Source organism: Lipophrys pholis (genome assembly GCF_963383615.2).
Source record: "Lipophrys pholis genome assembly, chromosome: 14".
In the NCBI taxonomy this organism is placed as follows: Eukaryota; Metazoa; Chordata; class Actinopteri; order Blenniiformes; family Blenniidae; genus Lipophrys; species Lipophrys pholis.
This window is the reverse complement of record NC_137633.1, coordinates 26,721,536-26,743,961: the sequence shown is the minus strand read 5'-3', so window position 1 is coordinate 26,743,961 and position 22,426 is coordinate 26,721,536. Positions and strand designations below refer to the sequence as shown.

Sequence of the window (22,426 nt, the reverse complement as noted above, 5' to 3'; positions counted from 1 at the left end):
TTGATTGCATTTTAAACTTTTCTTTCGGTCCCTCGCAGGCAGTTTGTTGTCGCACGTTTCCGCCGAGTGGCGGCGGTGGATGTGGAGCTGCCGTGTTCTGCTGAGACTGCTCGATGCTGAGCTCCATTGAGAAGAGGTTTAAAGCTTCTGAATGCCTTCTGCTGAACCGCCACTCTTTACATGCCCTCCACCGCGGCCCGCTGCCCTTTGTGTCACCCAACAATGATGGCAGCCCACCGCCACACAGCTCACCGCCCATTGTCCACTCCGGCCAATGGGAACGCAGCAGATACACACGTATGTGGAGTGTGTGTGTGTGTGGAAAGGTGAATGCAGGTTAGGTGAATGCGTCTTTCACAGTGACGGAGGCGACGAGCACGTCACTCAGAGGAGGAGCCAATCACATATTAGCTGTTTGGATTTATGCCAGGGCCTTTTGGCTTGTAAGACTTTAGTACAAGTGGAGAAAAAAAAAAAATCAGCTGAGACGAGATGCCTTACACACCGTCCGGCTTTTTCTGCGACCGGCTGATCCGGGAACGAGAGCGGAGGGACGGCGAGGGCTCCCTGAACAAGCCGCTGCGCTTCAACAGCCAGGACTTCAGCAGCCTGCGGCAGGAGTGTCTCCAGAGGAAGAGCCTGTTCGAGGATGAGTCCTTCCCCGCCACCGTGGAGTCTCTGGGCTTCAAGGAGCTCGGACACAAGTCCAACAAGGTCAAGAACATCGTGTGGAAGAGGCCCAAGGTAAAGCTCGACACTCGGGTGGAGGACTGATGGAGGATGAGTCGACGTGTTGCTGAGGGTTAATCGGGAGCTGCAGAGCAGCTTCTCCTCACAGGCCTGCAGGAGGGACCTGAAGAGTCGCTGATGCTTTAATGTTTCCTGTTTGCAGCCATCGCTGTGTGACGCCGTCAATGAGAGGATCTGACAGTGCGAATGGATCTTAACTTTTTGTTTATTGTCTGCAGGAGATCTGTGAGAACCCTCAGTTCATTGTTGGAGGAGCCAGTAGGACGGACATCTGCCAAGGAGACCTGGGTGAGTCCTGCTGGTTCTGCTCATAGTGTTAATGCTCAGCACATCCTCTGTCATGTGGAGGAGCATTAGCTCTCCTCAGGTGTTTCAAACAGGTGGGAGCAGGTTTGTTAGGTCAGTGCACAGCGACTGGAGCCCCCCCACCAGGCCTCCGCACATTGTGCTCGCTCTTTTGGAAGGGAATCCAACCAGCAGCACTTCTCATTGTTGCTGTGTTCAGACAGAAAATAAAGGGGAGCCAAGTGGACAAAGGTCCTGTGGACAACTGTTAACAGCTCCTGTTCAAAAACTTACATTGTTCCAGCCGAAGCGCCCCCCCACCCCGTCTCCCAACGGAAAGCACAAACATCAGCAGCTCCACCACAACATTCTGTTAATGAGTTATTTTACTTTTCCCTGGAGCGTTTCAGTCACTCCCTTTTGTTCCAAATCATTTTGATCTGGTTTGAGCAGAGAAAACATTCATGCGGCTGCTTGTTGCATCCTGTCCATTGGAGTGTTTCAGCAGCGCCGGGATTCCATTTGATAGTTCAGAAGTTCAAGCTGCTAATTGTGTCGACTGGTGTTTCCCAAAGTGTGGTCTGCGGCCCTGCAGTGGACTCAGAGTCCTGAAGCCGGGCTGCGGCTGGAGAGATTAATCACAAGATTCATTCATAAAAAGCTTCACAATATAAATCACTGACTTTGGAATTATTAAACAACAAGAGCAATCAGAGAGTTCTGACGTCCGTCAAAGGTTGACCTGAATTCTGTATCCCCTCCAAAATGTAATGGAACCTTCCAGGGCCTGATGTCCATCTGTGGGGACAATCTCTTGACACTCTCGCTGAAAGACATACGGATAAATATACTCCAATGATATTATTACAACATTAGTGGACGTAATGACGAACAGATGCTTAGAGTTTTAAAAAGTTACATAAATATAATCATGTGACTGAAAGGTTTTTCTTGAAGTTGGTTTTTCATTGGAAGGTTTGCCACCATGACTGTAAGCTACACTGTGTGTGTGTGTGTGTGTGTGTGTGTGTGTGTGTGTGTGTGTGTGTGTGTGTGTGTGTGTGTGTGTGTGTGTGTGTGTGTGTGTGTGTGTGTCTGGAACCACAGAAACAACCACAATGCTTCTGATTCAACATGTATTGATCTTTGGAAAACGTTGTGATTAACTCCTCGTGTCCATACTGAACGATTCTGTCCGTGGAGAAGACGGTTGTTCCTCCCATATTTCGATCTAATTCACCACCACGTATGAAGAACTGTCGTGGACTGTCTTGGTGTGTCCAGGTGACTGCTGGCTGCTGGCCGCCATCGCCTGCCTCACCCTGAACGAGAAGCTTCTGTACCGAGTCGTTCCTCAGGAGCAGAGCTTCTCTGAAGGCTACGGAGGAATCTTCCACTTCCAGGTCACAACCAGCTACAACTAGTATTGGATTTTAAAAAGAAACAAGCATGAGGACATTAATAGTTTACATTCGTTGTAAAACCAACATTATTCCCAGAATCAGTCCTGAAAGTGAAGCTGCTGCGTCAGAAATGTGTGGATAAGAAATGTTTGTATTGGTTGACCTCTGATGTGTTTGGCTGCATCAGTTCTGGCGCTATGGCGACTGGGTCGACGTCGTCATTGACGACCGCATCCCGACGTTCAACAACCAGCTGGTCTTCACCAAGTCAGCGGAGAGGAACGAGTTCTGGAGCGCGCTGCTGGAGAAGGCCTACGCCAAGTGAGAGCTTCTCTTTTCTGTCTGTGTTTCACCTGGACGGGAGCCGCAGTCACACCTGCAGGTCTCTGGAGCGAGTCACGTCCAACCAGAGCTGCTCTCAAGTCAAGTTACTGCATTTCCATGTTTCTTTTAACGTGTATTTATTATCTTCACCAACAAAGTTTAGGTTTTTGTTTGAGTGTATTTATTTGTTCATTGGTATGTATGTATGGATGGAGAGATGGATGGATGGATGGATGGATGGTTAGATGGAGGGATGGATAGATGGAAAGCCATTGGGTGAAAGGTCAAGGTCTAGGTCACAAAAACGTGGTCAGTTTGAATCCAATCGATGTCAAAACAAGACCAAAATGTTCTCGATTCCCTATCCTGACTGCATTACTGTGTGACGAACGTGCCCTTCATTACCTTCGGCCAAACTTTCGTTGGCGAAGGTAATAAATATATGTTCAAGGAGTACAGGAAAATAAGGTGACTTGACTTGACTTGATTCTCCCAAGAACAAAATGACTTGAGACTTGCATGTGACTTGGTTCCATGTCTGGTTTCACCTGAAGTGTATGAACAGTAACTTGAACCAGTCCCTGCTGAAGCGTTCGCCACCTCACCCAGACAACAATTATTAAAACAGGCAAAGTCTTAATGATCATCTGGAGCTTGAACACGACGTTTCTGATTCTTTAATACTGATGGAGAATACAGTCCTCACAGCTTTCACACTCATTGGCTTAGAATTGGATTCAAAACATGTGTTCAGGCTGATTGATCCACTCTGTCGCGTTCAGACTGATTGATTGAGGCTGATTGATCCACTCTGACGTGTTAAGGCTGATTGATTGAGGCTGATTGATCCACTCTGACGTGTTAAGGCTGATTGATTGAGGCTGATTGATCCACTCTGACGTGTTAAGGCTGATTGATTGAGGCTGATTGATCCACTCTGATGTGTTAAGGCTGATTGATTGAGGCTGATTGATCCACTCTGACGTGTTAAGGCTGATTGATTGAGGCTGATTGATCCACTCTGACATGTGTTCAGGCTGCACGGCTCTTACGAAGCCCTGAAGGGAGGAAACACCACCGAGGCCATGGAGGACTTCACCGGCGGAGTCACTGAGTTCTACGAGATGAAGGAAGCTCCTAAAGAGCTCTACAAGATCATGAAGAAAGCTCTGGAGCGAGGCTCCCTCATGGGCTGCTCCATTGACGTGAGAGAAACTCCATCACCTCCTCAGTGAAAACCTTCGTCTGTCTGCTGCTGACGCTTCTTCTCTCCAGTCGCTGGTTCCTGCTCGGTTCGAGACCCGAACGGTGACCGGACTCGTCAAGGGCCACGCCTACTCCGTGACGGCGGTGGAGGAGGTGAGACACGCTCCACAATATGCATCCATCCATCCTACCATCAGCCAGGTCATCCCTCCATCCATCCACTCATCCATCTGTCTATCCGTCCGTCCGTCCATCCATCCATCCATCCATCCATCCATCCATCCATCCATCCATCCATCCCTCCATCCATCCATCCATCATCCATCCATCCATCCCTCCATTCATCTGTCCATCCATCCATCCATCCATCCATCCATCCATCCATCCATCCATCCATCCACTCATCCATCTGTCCATCCGTCCATCCATCCCTCCATCCATCTGTCCATCCATCCATCCATCCATCTGTCCATCCATCCATCCATCCATCCATCCATCCATCCATCCATCCATCCATCCATCCATCCATCATCCATCCATCCATCCCTCCATCCATCTGTCCATCCATCCATCCATCCCTCCATCCATCCATCCATCCATCCATCCATCCATCCATCCATCCATCCATCCATCCATCTGTCCATCCATCCATCCATCCATCCATCCATCCATCCATCCATCCATCCATCCACTCATCCATCCGTCTCTCCGTCCATCCATCCCTCCATCCCTCCACTGTGGTTCTTCCGTTGCAGCAGTAAATATTGAAGTTTCCATCAGAAACAGCTGATGAAGTTATTAATCAGTGAAGTTTCTCCTCCTGCAGTGCAAAGCGTCTCAACACAAAGAGGCTAAAGTCCGTCTGGTGCGTCTGAGGAACCCGTGGGGTCAAGTGGAGTGGAACGGTCCCTGGAGCGACAAGTGAACTCTTATTTCACTGCTTTACGTTGAGCTCAACACCGAGCATCAACCAGCTGTAATCTGAAGCTTGTGTGTGGTGTTGTGATGTTCCTCCTCAGCTCCAAGGAGTGGGCCACGCTGTCCAAGACTGAGAAAGAGAAGCTGCAGCACCAGAGCGCCGAGGACGGAGAGTTCTGGTGGGTTCCTGCCCTCCACACTGCTTCCTGTCGACTCAGCAGCGTGTGCCTCGCCGTTCTGATCTGCTGGTTCTTGTTCAGGATGTCGTTCGAGGACTTCAAGAAGAACTACACCAAGATCGAGATCTGTAACCTGACCCCCGACGCCCTGGAGGACGACAAGATCCACAAGTGGACGGTTTCTGTCAACGAGGGTCGCTGGGTGAGGGGCTGCTCCGCCGGGGGCTGCAGGAACTACCCAGGTAACCCCCCCCCCCTCATATATTGTTTCTCTCCATCAGGTTGACATTTGTCCCTCCAGAACTGATCAGAAAGATTTGCTCTGCTGTTCAGATACTTTCTGGACGAACCCTCAGTACCGCCTGCGCCTGCTGGAGGAGGACGACGACCCCGAGGACAACGAGGTGGGCTGCACCTTCGTGGTGGCGCTGATGCAGAAGAACCGACGGAAAGAGCGCAAGATGGGAGCCAACCTCTTCACCATCGGATTCGCCATCTACGAGGTTTCCTATCTTCTCCTTCTTCTTCTTCTTAAATGTCCTCCACAAGTTTCTGCTTCAAACATTTGAAACCTGCAGCTGATGTTTACTGATGTTTACTGATGTTTACTGATGTTCACTGATGTTCACTGATGTTTACTGATGTTCACTGATGTTTACTGATGTTCACTGATGTTTACTGATGTTTACTGATGTTCACTGATGTTTACTGATGTTTACTGATGTTCACTGATGTTTACTGATGTTCACTGATGTTTACTGATGTTAACTGATGTTCACTGATGTTTACTGATGTTTACTGATGTTCACTGATGTTTACTGATGTTCACTGATGTTCACTGATGTTTACTGATGTTAACTGATGTTCACTGATGTTTACTGATGTTTACTGATGTTCACTGATGTTTACTGATGTTTACTGATGTTCACTGATGTTTACTGATGTTTACTGATGTTCACTGATGTTTACTGATGTTCACACGTCATTTACATCATTTCTTACACTGAAGTTGTTTTCAGCACTAAAACGTTTTGCGGTCAAATCTTTCTGTTTTTAACTTCTGACAGAAAGCATCAAAACATCATCTAGCCTTTACCCTGCTTCTTTTTTTTTTAAGGATTTCATCTGTAGTATTGGTATTCAAGTCTTTTTGCTAAAATAGTAAATACTCATCAAGTATCTTATATTTACTTGGTTTGTTGTTTATGAGCTGCACAGTGTAGCATAGTGTTAACCTAAACCCAGTGTGTTTAACTTTGGCTGCCTAAAATATCCAAAAGGACATATTATGATGATGAAAGGTGCTGGGCTGGCATTTATTATTTGATGCATGAATTTATTAGACTAACATGAAGACTTCATTGTTAAGATAATTTCCTGTAATTTTCTTAAGGGGGTCATATTATTCAAACTTCACTTCCTAAGGTATTTTTCCAGCAGTACTAATCGTCCCCATACCTGGAATGACGTCCCAGAAGTGAAGACAGTCTGTCCTCTCTGTCCCTGGCTTGTTTCAGTTTTTAAAAAGTGTGTTGCTCCAACCAGCCAATCAGAAATCAAACCCTATATAGTGTCATTGGGGGTTTAACCAATCCCAATCAAGGTAGCTCCTCCCTTTGACTCCTCCCACAATTAGGCAGCTCTGCTCTGGCACATGGCACCACGAGAGGAAGTACTTCCTCCTCTTCCCAAGATGGGCATGTGTAGGCGGAGCCAGTCCAGCTCACACAGACACAGCAGATTCTGAATGCAGCTCCTATGATCCAATATTCAAATGAGGAAAAATCAAGGAGGAGCTAGAAACGTAGAATACTGAAGGTTTCTGGAGCGACCGGACCAGGAGGAGGAGGAGAACAGCTGAATAATATGACCTCTTTGATCATTATTACTGGTCAGACATGTTTTCCACTCTGCTGACTCTGCGTCTGCGTCTGTTCAGGTGCCGAAGGAGGTGAGGAATCACTGAGGAGCTGCAAGTTCATCAAACTCTCTCACTTTATAAAATCCACATCAACTTTTCCAGTAATAATCCTGAAAATGATCCACGGAGGATCCAGTTATTGATGTGTGTCGTCCTGCCGTTGTCGTGGCGATGTCTCCTGCAGATGCACGGAAACAAGCAGCACATGCAGAAAGACTTCTTCCTGTTCAACTCCTCCAAAGCTCGCTGCAAGTCGTACATCAACCTGCGGGAGGTGACGCAGCGCTTCCGCCTGAGCCCAGGGGAGTACGTCATCGTGCCCTCCACCTACGAGCCGCACCAAGAGGGCGAGTTCATCCTGCGGGTCTTCTCTGAAAAGAGGAACACCTCAGAGTGAGTGGGCGGGGCAAGGGGCGGGGTGGGGCGGGGCGAGCTGTGGGGGGCAGCCACTGTCGCTGCTCTGCTTGTTTCTACACACCTGCTTCAGGAGGAGAAACACGCAGAGCAGCGGGAATAATCCAGCTGTTACGGCTGCTCGGCGTGGCTCGGTGGGGCTGGGTATCAACACGCATCAATCAGCTGTTTGATTCACACGTAGAGTCGCTGAAGGTTTGATGTGTTTCCTTCAGCAGAACATGAGGAGATCCACTTCACACTGAATCACATTTTAAATCAATTGTGCTGAAAATCACAGCTTCGTACTTCCTGTACTAGTTCCAGTACTTTCTCACAGTCCCAAAAGTAACCTTGTGCATTTTAGTCCAAGCAGAAACCCTCCATGTAAATTAATTACCGTATTTTCCGGACTATTGAGCGCACCTGAATATAAACCGCATCGCAAAATTAAAAAAAAAAAAAAAAAAAAAAGTACATATATTGTACACACTTCACTATAAGCTGCAGGCGTCCAGGTTGTAACCGGGCAGGAATTTCACTACAGGAACATGGGGATTGCTCATATTTTCATACTTTCATTGTGCTGGAAATTCCTGCACACAGCACTGTGTGTGTGTGTGTGTGTGTGTGTGTGTGTGTGTGTGTGTGTGTGTGTGTGTGTGTGTGTGTGTGTGTGTGTGTGTGTGTGTGTGTGTGTGTGTGTGTGTGTGTGTGTGTGTGTCTGTGTGTGTGTGTGTGTGGTGAGGGTTATTTCTCTGTTGATAAAGTATTTTATCAGTTTTTTGCTGGTTGTGGCTCTGAGGAGGAAGATTTCTCATCCATGGAGTCCAGCAGGGCGGCTTTACGTGATGCACCTGAACGCATCACTCACGGCTGTCAGCTGCTGGAGTTCTGGACCATGGAAACGAGGTCCCCCAGAGCAGAAATTTATCTAGAATCTGGCGGCATGAAGCCTGTTAACCCATAAAAATCCATAAATTAGCTGCGTCATTTTATAAGCCGCAGGGTTCAAAGTGTGTGAATAAAGTAGCGGCTTATTGTCCGGAAATTACGGTAGCTGTAGTTTTTAACGTGGTTTACCACACTGACCTGAGTGTGTTGGACCTGGTTTAAATCCTCAATCCAGCAGAATCCGAAGTCTCCCATGATTATTTCAGTTTTGGATGCAGTTTGATGCACTCATCCATCAGTGTTGGAGGTTTTCTAGATTTCGTTTTTTATTGAATTAATGATATATTAATGTAATCCTCCTCACAGTACCCAGCCCTACAGGCCACGATGAGCCTCAGTGTCATTCCTCCTTGTGGGCTTGTGTTTCTGTGACGTGGGGGGGGTTCTCACTGTTTGGTGGGTGGGACTCAAACCACCAAGAGCAAACAATTTTAACGGCGATTTGATTTGTAGAGCTGGAAGAAATCGGCCCCAGTTCGAAGCTGTTATGGAATCTTTTTTAGGACAAGCGACTTTGGACATGATCCGGTAAACTTTCTAAACATTCAGTGCTGCTTCTACAAACACTCACCTCCCTCCCACCAACCATCGCCCCCTGCTGCCCGGGAGGACCAGCCCGCTGCAGAACCCGTCTGCACGCTGAGGGACTGGGACCTGAAGGACTCTGGTCTCAGGGACTTGGGCCTTGTCTGAAGAACTATGAATTAGTAGATATGACCTTTAGTCCCTCAGAAGCCGAGGACTAGATAATCACACGCTGTGGCTTGAAAAAGAGTCTTGACCCTCTTGAACTTTTCTACATTCGGTCACATTACAACCACAAACATTTTTCACTGGATTTCATGTGACAGACCAACACAACGTGAAGTGGAAGGACAATGATTCAGGGGGTACATCCGAGTAGTCCCTCCTTTCTCCTTTCCTATGCATGTTTCCTTAACCCCGTGACATCATCTAACCTGAAGGAGTTAGGAGGCTTCCTAAAGGAGTTAGTGAAAGGTGTTAGGAAACTTCCTAAAGCACAGGAACAGTGGTTCCTATGCTAAAGGAGGTTCTAAAGGAAGCATCAGTGGTTCCTCGGCTGAAGGAGGTTCTAAAGGAAGCATCAGTGTTCCCTATGCTAAAGGAGGTTCTAAAGGAAGCATCAGTGTTTCCTATGCTAAAGGAGGTTCTAAAGGAAGCATCAGTGTTTCCTAGGCTGAAAGAGGTTCTAAAGGAAGCATCAGTGGTTCCTCGGCTGAAGGAGGTTCTAAAGAAAGTATCTGTGTTTCCTAGACTAAAGGAGGTTCTAAAGGATGCATCAGTGGTTCCTAGGCGAAAGGAGGTTCTAAAGGAAGCATCATTGGTTCCTAGACTAAAGGAGGTTCTAAAGGATGCATCAGTGGTTCCTAGGCTAAAGTAGGTTCTAAAGGAAGCATCAGTGGTTCCTCAGCTGAAGGAGGTTCTAAAGAAAGTATCTGTGTTTCCTAGACTAAAGGAGGTTCTAAAGGAAGCATCTGTGTTTCCTAGGCTAAAGGAGGTTCTAAAGGAAGCATCAGTGGTTCCTCGGCTGAAGGAGGTTCTAAAGAAAGTATCTGTGTTTCCTAGACTAAAGGAGGTTCTAAAGGAAGCATCTGTGTTTCCTAGGCTAAAGGAGGTTCTAAAGGAAGCATCAGTGGTTCCTAGACTAAAGGAGGTTCTAAAGGATGCATCAGTGGTTCCTAGACTAAAGGAGGTTCTAAAGGAAGCATCAGTGTTTCAGTGCTGATGAAGAGCCTACTGGAGGCCACACCATTTTAATTCAGATACTCAGAGGACGGGGAAAGAAGACATTTCAGTTTTTTAATTCTAAAAACATTTTAAAACCACGAGTCATTTTCCTCCCTCTTCCCGTTGTGTTAGTCGTCACATAAAAGCCGGAATTTACAATTGTATTGTGACAAGATGTTGAAAGGTTCAAGCGGGATCAATACTTTTGATAGCTCCTGTAGGTTAGACTTTTACCATCAAGTCTCAGAAGAAGAACAAACCTACAATCAAGACGTTCTGGACTCAGGTGGTATCAAACTAACCTTTTATTCACAGCTGCAAAACCTTCTTGTTTTTGGTGCAACGTGAGTATGGGAATAAAAATCAAAGTTCCTCGTAGGAGTTTGAATGCTTCTTGAAGCTGAAGAGGTTTGGGCCCAGATGTGAGGATGATGTTGTGACTGCTGTTTGTTGGTCTTCATTCAGGGAGATAGAGAACAGGATCGAAGCCGATCATCCAGTGGTGAGTGGCGTCTTCCTCGTACACAGTTTGCAGACTGACCTGACTCTCCTGTAGCTGTAGAAGCATGAAGCTTCTCCTGTCAAACGTTAAAACTGAGACTTGGACGTCGCAGAATCTCCATACCAGCAGCAGTACTTTGCCTCTCATCTGTCTTTCTGCTCCTCGGTGGCGAACAGCCGGCGCCGGCCTCGGCGGGCGAAGAGAGCGAGGACGACCAGCAGTTCCGCTCGATTTTTCAGGAAATAGCCGGCGATGTGAGTGTTTTACTAACCTGCACCGCTCACCTCTGGTCTCGTAACCATCGCTGCTGTTTACAGAAGACTCTTAGAAACTGCTCACCACTGCAGAAAGCCTCATTTAACATTGTCAGATGGTATCGTGCGCTGGTGACCAGACGTTTGCTAGTTCGAAATCCCTGCTATGTCACTGCCGCGAAGCGCAGGTCGTGGTGGTGATTCAGTCAGGGGGAGAACTGACATGCTGCTGGATGATCACAGCACAGACTCCAGTCTGTCATCCAGTGGACGAGACTCTAGGAAACTAAAGAAACGGCATGAAGAAGAACTCATGTTAAATTTTCTCACAAATATTCAGCGAGACCTTGGTGAGCTCCTTCAGAAGATATAATCATCTGATTGTTTCTTTTGTTGCAGCCCTCTTTGAAATCCAAACGTCTGCCTGTTTGTTTGCCAAATTTACAATATTTATGTGAAATACAAAGTGAATTAAAGTGAGAAAGATTTGCCAAGAAATTCAAACAGTGACTGTCCAGGAAAGGTGAAACCATTTGAAAAGTATGTTGCCGTCTCTCGCAGGAAATGGAAATCTCAGCCAACGAACTGAAGAACGTTCTTAACAGAGTGATCACCAAACGTGAGTCCAGTCCAACAGACGTTATGAAGGCCGAGTGACGATTGATTAGTACTCAGACTTCAGCCTGCTGCTTTATTGGTTTTCCAGATAAGGACCTGAACACGGAGGGCTTCAGCCTGGAGAGCTGCAGGAGCATGATTGCTCTCATGGACGTATCCTTTGTATCAAGTGCTGCGGGCTGCCGACGCCCCCCGGGGGCCGTGATCAATCAGTGATCAATCAATGATCAATCATCAGTGATCAATCGTCAGTGATGACGCTGGCTCACAGGAGCTCCCCCTGGTTTTACCCCACACGAAGTGGAAACAGGGAAACATGGCGATGCAACAGATTCACAGATATAATAATAATAATAATAATAATGATGATGATAATCATCATCATCATCATCATCATAATAATAATGGCTTGGATTTATATAGCGCTTTTTTCAGGCTGACTTAAAGCTCGTACAGAGACCAGATATAACAAAACAACAAAAATTGTCAGATCAACTTATTGATTACGTGACACAGTAACAGACAAAGAATATGAATATTCACACTGACATTAAAAGCAGTGTTTAGTTTTCCCTTAAACCTCAAAGAACGAGGCATAATAAGACATAATAACATTTTTTAAATTGCAGTTTTGAACCTTCAAGTCTAAGAAAAATAGACCCAATTCCAAGTGAACTCATCAACATGTGATCGATTTATTGATTTGTTTCAGGACCAAACTGCTCTTACCTTCATGATAAAGTGGTTGGTTTGTTTAAAAAGACATTATTTGGTCCAATCAGACCTTGTTGGAGTCGATCCCAGATCCATGAACACAAAGTGGGATTAAAGCTACAGTAGATGGAAAACAGTCACACGGGGAGACTGAAGGAGACGTTGAGGTCCAACAACCAGCGAGGAAACTCGACGGAGGCGTCAAAAACATGAAAGAACTGGATGTGAAAGTGAATCAGTCCGTTTCAATAAGAAGCTTAGATCACATGATGAAGAGGGAATTAAAGGTGGAGCAGGTTCTTCCTCTTTATGTTATCATACTACGTCATGTCGAGGACAGTGAAGTCAAATATGACAATTCTGTGGGACGATGTTTGTTGTTGTTATGGGTTGTTAGTTGTTGGTTGTTGTTGTTAGTTGTTGTTGTTAGTTGATAGTTGTTGTGGGTTGATAGTTGTTGGTTGTTGTTGTTAGTTGTTGTTGGTTGTTGTTGTTGTTGTGGGTTCTTAGTTGTTGTTTTTGTGGGTTGTTGTTGTGGGTTCTTAGTTGTTGTTAGTTGTTGTTTTTATGGGTTGTTGGTTGTTGTTGTGGGTTGTTAGTTGTTGTTGGTTGTTGTTGTTGTGGGTTCATAGTTGTTATTGTATGTTGTTAGTTGTTGTGGGTTCTTAGTTGTTGTTGGATGTTCTTGTTAGTTGTTGTTTGCGTTGTTGGTTGTTGTTGTCAGTTGTTAGTTGTTGTGGGTTGTTACTTGTTGTTGGTTGTTGTGGGGTTTTGTTGTTGTGGGTTATTGTTGTTGTTGTTGTTGTTGTTATGGGTTGTTAGTTGTTGTTGGTTGTTGTTGTTAGTTGTGGGTTGTTAGTTGTTGTTTTTGTGGGTTGTTGTTGTTGTGGGTTCTTAGTTGTTGTTAGTTGTTGTTTTTGTGGGTTGTTGGTTGTTGTTGTGGGTTGTTAGTTGTTGTTAGTTGTTGTTTTTGTGGGTTGTTAGTTGTTGTTGGTTGTTGTTGTTGTTGTGGGTTCATAGTTGTTATTGTATGTTGTTAGTTGTTGTGGGTTGTTAGTTGTTGTTGGATGTTCTTGTTAGTTGTTGTTTGCGTTGTTGGTTGTTGTTGTCAGTTGTTAGTTGTTGTGGGTTGTTGTTTTTGTTGTTACTTGTTGTGGGTTGTTACTTGTTGTTGGTTGTTGTGGGGTTTTGATGTTGTGGGTTATTGTTGTTGTTGTTGTTATGGGTCGTTAGTTGTTGTTGGTTGTTGTTGTTAGTTGTGGATTGTTAGTTGTTGTTGTTAGTTGTGGGTTGTTAGTTGTTGTTGATTGTTGGTTTCAGTCTTAACTGTGTGTAGATGGACGGAACCGGTCGACTCAACCTGCAGGAGTTCAGACATCTGTGGAATAAAATCAAACAGTGGCAGGTCAGAGCACCGCCCCTCTCTCTCTCTCTCTCTCTTTCTCTCTCTCTCTCTCTCTGTCGCTCTCTTTCTCCCTCTCTCACACTCTCTCTCTCTCTCTCTCTCTCTCTCTCTCTCCATCCCTCTCTCCCCCTCACACTCTCTCTCTCTCTCTCTTTCTCTCTCTCTCTCTCTCTCTCTCTCTCTCTCTCTCTGTCGCTCTCTTTCTCCCTCTCTCTCTCTCTTTCTCTCTCTCTCTCTCTCTGTCGCTCTCTTTCTCCCTCTCTCACACTCTCTCTCTCTCTTTCTCTCCATCCCTCTCTCCCCCTCTCACACTCTCTCTCACTCTCTCTTTCTCTCCATCCCTCTCTCCCCCTCTTGCACTCTCTCTCTCTCTCTTTCTCTCCATCCCTCTCTCCCCCTCTCACACTCTCTCTCACTCTCTCTCTCTTTCTCTCCATCCCTCTCTCCCCCTCTCACACACTCTCTCTCTCTCTCTCTCTCTCTCTCTCTCTCTCTCTCTCTCTCCCTCTCTCACACTCTCTCTCTCTTTCTCTCCATCCCTCTCTCTCTCTCGCTCTCTCTCTCTCTCTCTCCCTCTCTCACACTCTCTCTCTCTTTCTCTCCATCCCTCTCTCTCTCTCGCTCTCTCTCTCTCTCTCTCTCTCTCTCATTTGTTCCGTCTTGTCTTCCAGGGAATATTTAAACATTACAACGCCGACCAGTCTGGCAGCATCAACAGCTACGAGATGAGAAACGCTGTCAATGACGCAGGTAAAAGAACTGTCATACTTCATGTACATAATGGGACTCAGTAACTCAGTGACTCAGTAACTATTAGTAACTCAGTGACTCAGTAACTCAGTGACTCAGTAACTCAGTAAATCTCAGTGACTCAGTAAATCTCAGGGACTCAGTAACTCTCAGGGACTCAGTAACTCTCAGGGACTCAGTAAATCTCAGGGACTCAGTAACTCTCAGGGACTCAGTGACTCTCAGGGACTCAGTAACTCTCAGGGACTCAGTAAATCTCAGGGACTCAGTAAATCTCAGGGACTCAGTAACTCTCAGGGACTCAGTAACTCTCAGTGACTCAGTAAATCTCAGTGACTCAGTGACTCTCAGGGACTCAGTAAATCTCAGGGACTCAGTAACTCTCAGTGACTCAGTAAATCTCAGTGACTCAGGGACTCAGTAAATCTCAGGGACTCAGTAACTCTCAGGGACTCAGTGACTCTCAGGGACTCAGTAACTCTCAGGGACTCAGTAAATCTCAGGGACTCAGTAAATCTCAGGGACTCAGTAACTCTCAGGGACTCAGTAACTCTCAGTGACTCAGTAAATCTCAGTGACTCAGTGACTCTCAGGGACTCAGTAACTCTCAGTGACTCAGTAAATCTCAGTGACTCAGTGACTCTCAGGGACTCAGTAAATCTCAGGGACTCAGTGACTCTCAGGGACTCAGTAACTCTCAGGGACTCAGTAACTCTCAGTAACTCAGTGACTCAGTAAATCTCAGGGACTCAGTGACTCTCGGACTCAGTAACTCTCAGGGACTCAGTGACTCTCAGGGACTCAGTAACTCTCAGGGACACAGTGACTCAGTAACTCTCAGGGACTCTGTAACTCTCAGTAACTCAGTGACTCAGTAACTCTCAGTAACTCAGTGACTCAGTAACTCAGTGACTCAGTAACTCTCAGTGACTCTCAGGGACTCAGTAACTCTCAGGGACTCAGTGACTCTCAGTGACTCAGTAACTCTCAGGGACTCAGTAACTCTCAGGGACTCAGTAACTCTCAGTGACTCAGTAAATCTCAGGGACTCAGTAACTCTCAGGGACTCAGTAACTCTCAGTGACTCAGTAAATCTCAGTGACTCAGTGACTCTCAGGGACTCAGTAAATCTCAGGGACTCAGTGACTCTCAGGGACTCAGTAACTCTCAGGGACTCAGTAACTCTCAGTAACTCAGTGACTCAGTAAATCTCAGGGACTCAGTGACTCTCGGACTCAGTAACTCTCAGGGACTCAGTGACTCTCAGGGACTCAGTGACTCTCAGGGACTCAGTAACTCTCAGGGACTCTGTAACTCTCAGTAACTCAGTGACTCAGTAACTCTCAGTAACTCAGTGACTCAGTAACTCTCAGTGACTCAGTGACTCTCAGGGACTCAGTAACTCTCAGGGACTCAGTGACTCTCAGTGACTCAGTAACTCTCAGTGACTCAGTAACTCTCAGGGACTCAGTAACTCTCAGTAACTCAGTGACTCAGTAAATCTCAGGGACTCAGTAACTCTCAGGGACTCAGCAACTCTCAGGGACTCAGTGACTCTCAGGGACTCAGTAACTCTCAGGGACTCAGTAACTCTCAGGGACTCTGTAACTCTCAGTGACTCAGTAACTCTCAGTAACTCAGTGACTCAGTAACTCAGTGACTCAGTAACTCTCAGGGACTCAGTGACTCTCAGGGACTCAGTAACTCTCAGGGACTCAGTGACTCTCAGGGACTCAGTAACTCTCAGGGACTCAGTGACTCAGTAACTCTCAGTGACTCAGTAACTCTCAGGGACTCAGTGACTCTCAGTGACTCAGTGACTCTCAGTGACTCAGTAACTCTCAGGGACTCAGTGACTCTCAGTGACTCAGTAACTCTCAGGGACTCAGTAACTCTCAGTGACTCAGTGACTCAGTAACTCTCAGTGACTCAGTAACTCAGTGACTCAGTAACTCTCAGGGACTCAGTGACTCTCAGGGACTCAGTAACTCTCAGGGACTCAGTAACTCTCAGGGACTCAGTAACTCTCAGTAACTCAGTGACTCAGTAACTCTCAGTGACTCAGTAACTCTCAGGGACTCAGTAACTCTCAGGGACTCAGTAACTCTCAGTGACTCAGTAACTCTCAGTAACTCAGTGACTCAGTAACTCTCAGGGACTCAGTGACTCTCAGTGACTCAGTAACTCTCAGGGACTCAGTGACTCTCAGTGACTCAGTAACTCTCAGTGACTCAGTAACTCTCAGTAACTCAGTAACTCTCAGTGACTCAGTAACTCTCAGTAAATCTCAGTGCATCTCAGGGACTCTGTAACTCAATAACTCAGTAACTCAGTAACTCAGTGACTCTTGGTGACTCAGTAACTATTAGTGCCTCAGTGACTCTCAGTGACTAAGTAACTCAGTGATTCTCAGTAACTCTCAGTAACTCTCAGTAACTCTCAGTAACTCTCAGTAACTCTCGGTGACTCTGTTTGGCTGATTGTTTGCTGACGTTGTAAGGACTCGCAGCCTGAACTCTTCCTGTCCTTGTCACTGTACAGTCATGTGTCTTATGTCCCGCTCAGGCTTCCGTCTCAACAACCAGCTCTATGACATCATCACCATGAGATACGCCAACGAGAACATGAACATCGACTTCGACAGCTTCATCAGCTGTTTGGTGCGGCTGGAGGCCATGTTCAGTAAGTCCACACTGTTCAGGCTGGGGGATCAGCAGGCTGGAGGGGTCTGCAGGCTGGAGGGGCAGCAGGCTGGAGGGGTCTACAGGCTGGAGGGGTCTACAGGCTGGAGGGGTCTGCAGGCTGGAGGATCAGCAGGCTGGAGGGGGTCAGCAGGCTAAAGGGGTCAGCAGGCTGGAGGGGTCTGCAGGCTAGAGGGGTCTGCAGGCTGGAGGATCAGCAGGCTGGAGGGGGTCAGCAGGCTGGAGGGGTCTGCAGGCTGGAGGATCAGCAGGCTAGAGGGGGTCAGGAGGCTAAAGGGGTCAGCAGGCTGGAGGGGTCTACAGGCTGGAGGGGTCTACAGGCTGGAGGGGTCTGCAGGCTGGAGGGGTCTGCAGGCTGGAGGATCAGCAGGCTAGAGGGGGTCAGGAGGCTAAAGGGGTCAGCAGGCTGGAGGGGTCTACAGGCTGGAGGGGTCTACAGGCTGGAGGGGTCTGCAGGCTGGAGGGGTCTGCAGGCTGGAGGATCAGCAGGCTAGAGGGGGTCAGGAGGCTAAAGGGGTCAGCAGGCTAGAGGGGTCAGCAGGCTGGAGGGGGTCAGCAGGCTAGAGGGGTCTGCAGGCTGGAGGATCAGCAGGCTGGAGGGGGTCAGCAGGCTGGAGGGGTCTGCAGGCTGGGGGGTGGCGTATGGAACCATGCCAGTTCCAGGGTCATGGGGTCGTCTCTGTGGTTTGACAGTAAAAGTCTGAGAAACATTTAAACTACCAACGTGTTTCAATACTTTGATGATCTGCAGAGACAACAGTACTCTCTGTACTGACACTAGTCGTTACTCACTGTGTACTGACACGAGTCGTTACTCACTGTGTACAGACACGTGTGTAAAATACTATATGAGTAAAAATGTCTTTAGAAATGTGGGATTTCTTCTCTGCGTTAAATGACAGTGTTTGTTTCCAGGAGCGTTCCAGGCCTTCGATCAGGACGGAGACGGCACCATCAGACTCAGCGTCCTGGAGGTACGACAGCAGACATTCGTATGGTCACTCTCTCCTCACGGCGTCACGACGGTCCAACTTCTTAAAAGTCAGAGTTTCTCACGTTGTTTGTTTCGTAGAAAGAGAAAACCGAAACATCAACATTTAAACCCTCAAACATAATTTGCTTTTCAGCTTTTTGTCAATGAATTCAACCAAAGGGGATTCCTCACTGAAGTTGGAGGATTTTGTGTTTATGTGAGTTTAAATACACGGGGTGCTTCCAAATAGTCCCTCCTTTCCTGTCCTCTTTTCCTTAACCCCTGGATGACATCACGGGGTTAAGGAAAGGTGTTAGGAGGCTTCCTAAAGGAGATAAGGAAAGGTGTTAGGAGGCTTCCTAAAGGAGATAAGGAAAGGTTTTAGGAGGCTTCCTAAAGGAGATAAGGAAAGGTGTTAGGAGGCTTCCTAAAGGAGTTAGTGAAAGGTGTTAGGAGGCTTCCTAAAGGAGTTAGTGAAAGGTGTTAGGAGGCTTCCTAAAGGAGTTAGTGAAAGGTGTTAGGAGGCTTCCTAAAGGAGTTAGTGAAAGGTGTTAGGAGGCTTCCTAAAGGAGTTAAGGAAAGGTGTTAGGAGGCTTCCTAAAGGAGTTAGTGAAAGGTGTTAGGAGGCTTCCTAAAGGAGTTAGTGAAAGGTGTTAGGAGGCTTCCTAAAGGAGTTAGTGAAAGGTGTTAGGAGGCTTCCTAAAGGAGTTAGTGAAAGGTGTTAGGAGGCTTCCTAAAGGAGTTAGTGAAAGGTGTTAGGAGGCTTCCTAAAGGAGTTAAGGAAAGGTGTTAGGAGGCTTCCTAAAGGAGTTAGTGAAAGGTGTTAGGAGGCTTCCTAAAGGAGTTAGTGAAAGGTGTTAGGAGGCTTCCTAAAGGAGTTAAGGAAAGGTGTTAGGAGGCTTCCTAAAGGAGTTAGTGAAAGGTGTTAGGAGGCTTCCTAAAGGAGTTAAGGAAAGGTGATCACGGTGGTGTGGCAATCGGACAACACTTCCACGAGGTGACGCAATATTAATCAGACGGTGGCGAAGGTTAGTGACGTCTGTCGTGGTGGAAAAACTACAAATTCCCCCCCAAATTATTACATTGCATATACATCCATCCATCCATCCATCCATCCATCCATCCATCCATCCATCCATCCATCCATCCATCCATCCATCCATCCATCTTCTCCCTCTTCTCTGTTCCCGGGTGGTGGAGGTGTCAGTCTGAGCACCGTCACCCAGATCACATTGCACCATTAAGAACCTTCCTGCAGGTGGAGAGCCCACAGGAAGGTGGCGCCCGGCGTGGGACATGAACCCTCTACCTTGAGATTGAGAGTCTCATGCTCTACCTACTGAGCGAGACGGGGGCTCTAATATATCCCTATTACATGGTGTAACAACAACGTTCCGGACCGGCCCATTCAGCTCGAGCGGCGTGTGACATGAACCTTGAGATTGAGAGTCTAATGTTCTACCTACTGAGCTGGCCGGGGGCTACATTGCATGTGCATATACAATTAGCATGCAGATTATTACTTTGGTAACTTACATGATCTGCTCCTTTTTCAGTCATCCTGAGTTTCCCTGAACGCTCCGGTGAGCGGGTTCCTTTAAATGTTGTCGCCGCAAGGAATTGTGGGGGAACATGATCTGGTCTACTTTGGTAAAGGAAGCATCCGTGGTTCCGAGGCTAAAGGAAGTTCTAAAGGACAAATCAGTGGTTCCTAGGCTAAAGGAGGTTCTAAAGGAAGCATCAGTGGTTCCTAAGCTAAAGGAGGTTCTAAATGAAGCATCAGTGGTTCCTAGGCTAAAGGAGGTTCTAAAGGAAGCATCAGTGGTTCCGAGGCTAAAGGAAGTTCTAAAGGACACATCAGTGGTTCCTAGGCTAAAGGAGGTTCTAAAGGAAGCATCAGTGGTTCCTAGGCTAAAGGAAGTTCTAAAGGACACATCAGTGGTTCCTAGGCTGAAGGAGGTTCTAAAGCTAAAGGTTCAGCATCTCTTCCTCCCCGCTCTAGCCCCGCACTGGCTCACTCTAGCCCCGCTCTGCTCTGGCTCGGCTCTAGCCCCGCTCTGGCTCCACTCTAGCCCCGCTCCGCTCTAGCCCCGCTCTGCTCTAGCCCCGCTCTAGCCCCGCTCTGGCCACGCTCTGGCCCTATTATGGCTTAGCAACGAAGTGGGGCCAGCTTAGCACCAGTTTAGCCCCTGACAGGCCGGGGCTTTGGTGGTGGAAAGACAAAGAACTGCTGCTAAATCTGGACCTGGACCAGAACTAGAACCTTTCTGCTGGAATAGCTCACTCGATCACTCACTCACTCACTCACTCGCTCGCTCACTCACTCACTCACTCACTCACCCACTCATTAACGGAGCTGTGACGGCTCCACCTGGAGGTGAAAACATGCGAAGCGTTCAGGATTATGGGATTATGAATAAAGTTGGAGCAAATCCCCGGTGAGTTTCACTCTTTTCACGATTGTTGTGCTGCTCTGGTCTGTTCTGTCGGTTTTGTGCAGTGGCTCCAGTTGACCATGTACGCCTGAAGGGGCTCCTCTTGTCCCCGGTGAGCTCCGGTCCAGGACCCGAGCTGCCGGCTTCACCTCCGACTCAGTGGGCGTTCATCCACCCTGCTCCTCCTCTTCCTCCTCCTCGGCCCTGCAGCTCACTGCAGCTCACAGACATGTGGATGAATCTTCATCTCCTTCCTGCTCTTCCTTCGTCCTCCCACCATCAGCAGATCATCAGCAGATCATCAGCAGATCAGCAGCAGATCATCAGATCATCAGATCATCAATCTCCTCTCAGATCTTTTACCGACTCCTTCAGCGTCGCACATGTACCGTACTTCTCTCAGGCAGCAAACACACACAACCTCTTTTTTTCTGTCACAATACCTCAAAGCATTTCTGTTGAATTTCACAAACTGCTGTTAGTCGGTGACCTCCGGACTGTGGATTATCTCGTGAATTAACTTCCTCACCTGTTCAATTCCTCACAATGAAAACTACAAGCTGCAGTGTGGAGAGGAAACGACACTCGTGTTTTATATCAACTACAATCCTCCTGGATCTGCTGTGGCCGGGAATCAGTCACATTTCACCCTCTCGCGTCTGCTGAGGACAGCGCTCCCTGATGGACACACTCAGGACTTCTTCTGCTCCAGCAGGACTTCTTCTTCGGTCCAGTCTGACAGTCTTCAGCTCAGTATGTGGATAGATGAAGATCAGGAGGCTCAGATATGGATTTGAAAGAACGAGGCAAATGGGTTGGACTGCAGCTTTTTGTGGTTATTTCATATTTAGGCTTCGGTCAAATGAGTGTACTGCATTTTTAACCATTTTAACCAAATAAATACTTGTGTAGGTATTGGTCTCACGGTGTCTCAGTTATTGAAGCTGATGTTGTGTTTCAGTGGTTCTAAGCGGAGGTCCAACTTCACGTCCATGGTTGTGGTGACAACACGATGCATCATTCAGTCAATGGATGGAATGAAGAAACTGTCAGACAAGTTGTGACTCATCTGAGAACTGTTCACCACATAAAGACCAAGTTTGTCCTCAGTCCATCAATCCTTCCATCAGCAGACGTCTAAAGTCAACTGTGTCTATGTAGTTCCAGATATAACTCGGTCATTTCAAGAAACCTTTACAGAGAAAAACCAACAATTCACCATGAGCAAGTAGAAGAGATGGGTTAGGCCTGGAAACCTGCAGAACCAGGCTCAGAGGAGGAGACGTTCTGTAGAAAGTGTGTTTATTCACCTTCTGTCTACTTATGAACAAATGTAATGTTGAGTCTCATCGTCATTGTCTTCATGAATGTTTCAGTCACTATTATATAACTATTATAACTACATAATGTCAACCAATTATTAGTTCCTCTGATGAGCTTGGTCCTCCACTGTTATTTTTTTTTGTCATTAATAGTTAATATTTTTAATTTAAACGGCCTTGAGACACTGCTGCTATGGAAGAGTTTTAGGGCCACTGAAGAAAAAAGAAATTCGTAGACTAAAAAAACCCCAAAACCTTCATGCACTCAGAAAAAGTTGAAAATCAAAGTCGAGATTTTTTTTTCACGGTGGAAAAAACAGTTTTGGTGAAAAGATGCTTCAGGACAGAATGGAGCTCATAAACAAGGAGCAGTTATCATCAGTATCAGGACCAGAAGAGACAGAGCAGCCTGCTGCCTGGTTCTGTCGTGGAAGTTCGTCTAATACGAAGGACAAAGACACGGATCCCGGGGGGCTTATTTAAATGTTCTTATGAATCAAGGAAATCCTGTGTAAAATCACGTCCATAAGCAGTAAGAAACCCGATATAGTCACAATTAAGTGATTTAATGTGAATTCACATCTATGGACAGACGATGAGGGACAGACAGATGAAGAAGGACGGACAGATGATGAGGGACGGACAGATGAAGAGGGACGGACAGATGAT

At 46.9% G+C, this 22,426-nt stretch overlaps 1 protein-coding gene across 1 annotated transcript; it reads left to right on the top strand.

Annotated features, from left to right (window-relative positions):
* Positions 1 to 492: 492 nt before the first annotated feature.
* Positions 493 to 20,527, top strand: capn3a (calpain 3a, (p94); the record flags this gene model as incomplete). The annotated part of the gene is made up of 20 exons (XM_080480601.1): positions 493 to 744; positions 969 to 1,038; positions 2,320 to 2,438; positions 2,626 to 2,759; positions 3,799 to 3,967; positions 4,038 to 4,121; positions 4,795 to 4,889; positions 4,988 to 5,307; positions 5,399 to 5,568; positions 7,005 to 7,016; positions 7,171 to 7,379; positions 10,548 to 10,584; positions 10,761 to 10,838; positions 11,400 to 11,457; positions 11,545 to 11,609; positions 13,507 to 13,575; positions 14,247 to 14,325; positions 16,891 to 17,007; positions 17,943 to 18,001; positions 20,501 to 20,527. 20 exons carry the CDS (start codon positions 493 to 495, stop codon positions 20,525 to 20,527), a joined length of 2,223 nt encoding a protein of 740 aa, XP_080336727.1.
* Between the last annotated feature and the right edge of the window lie 1,899 nt (positions 20,528 to 22,426).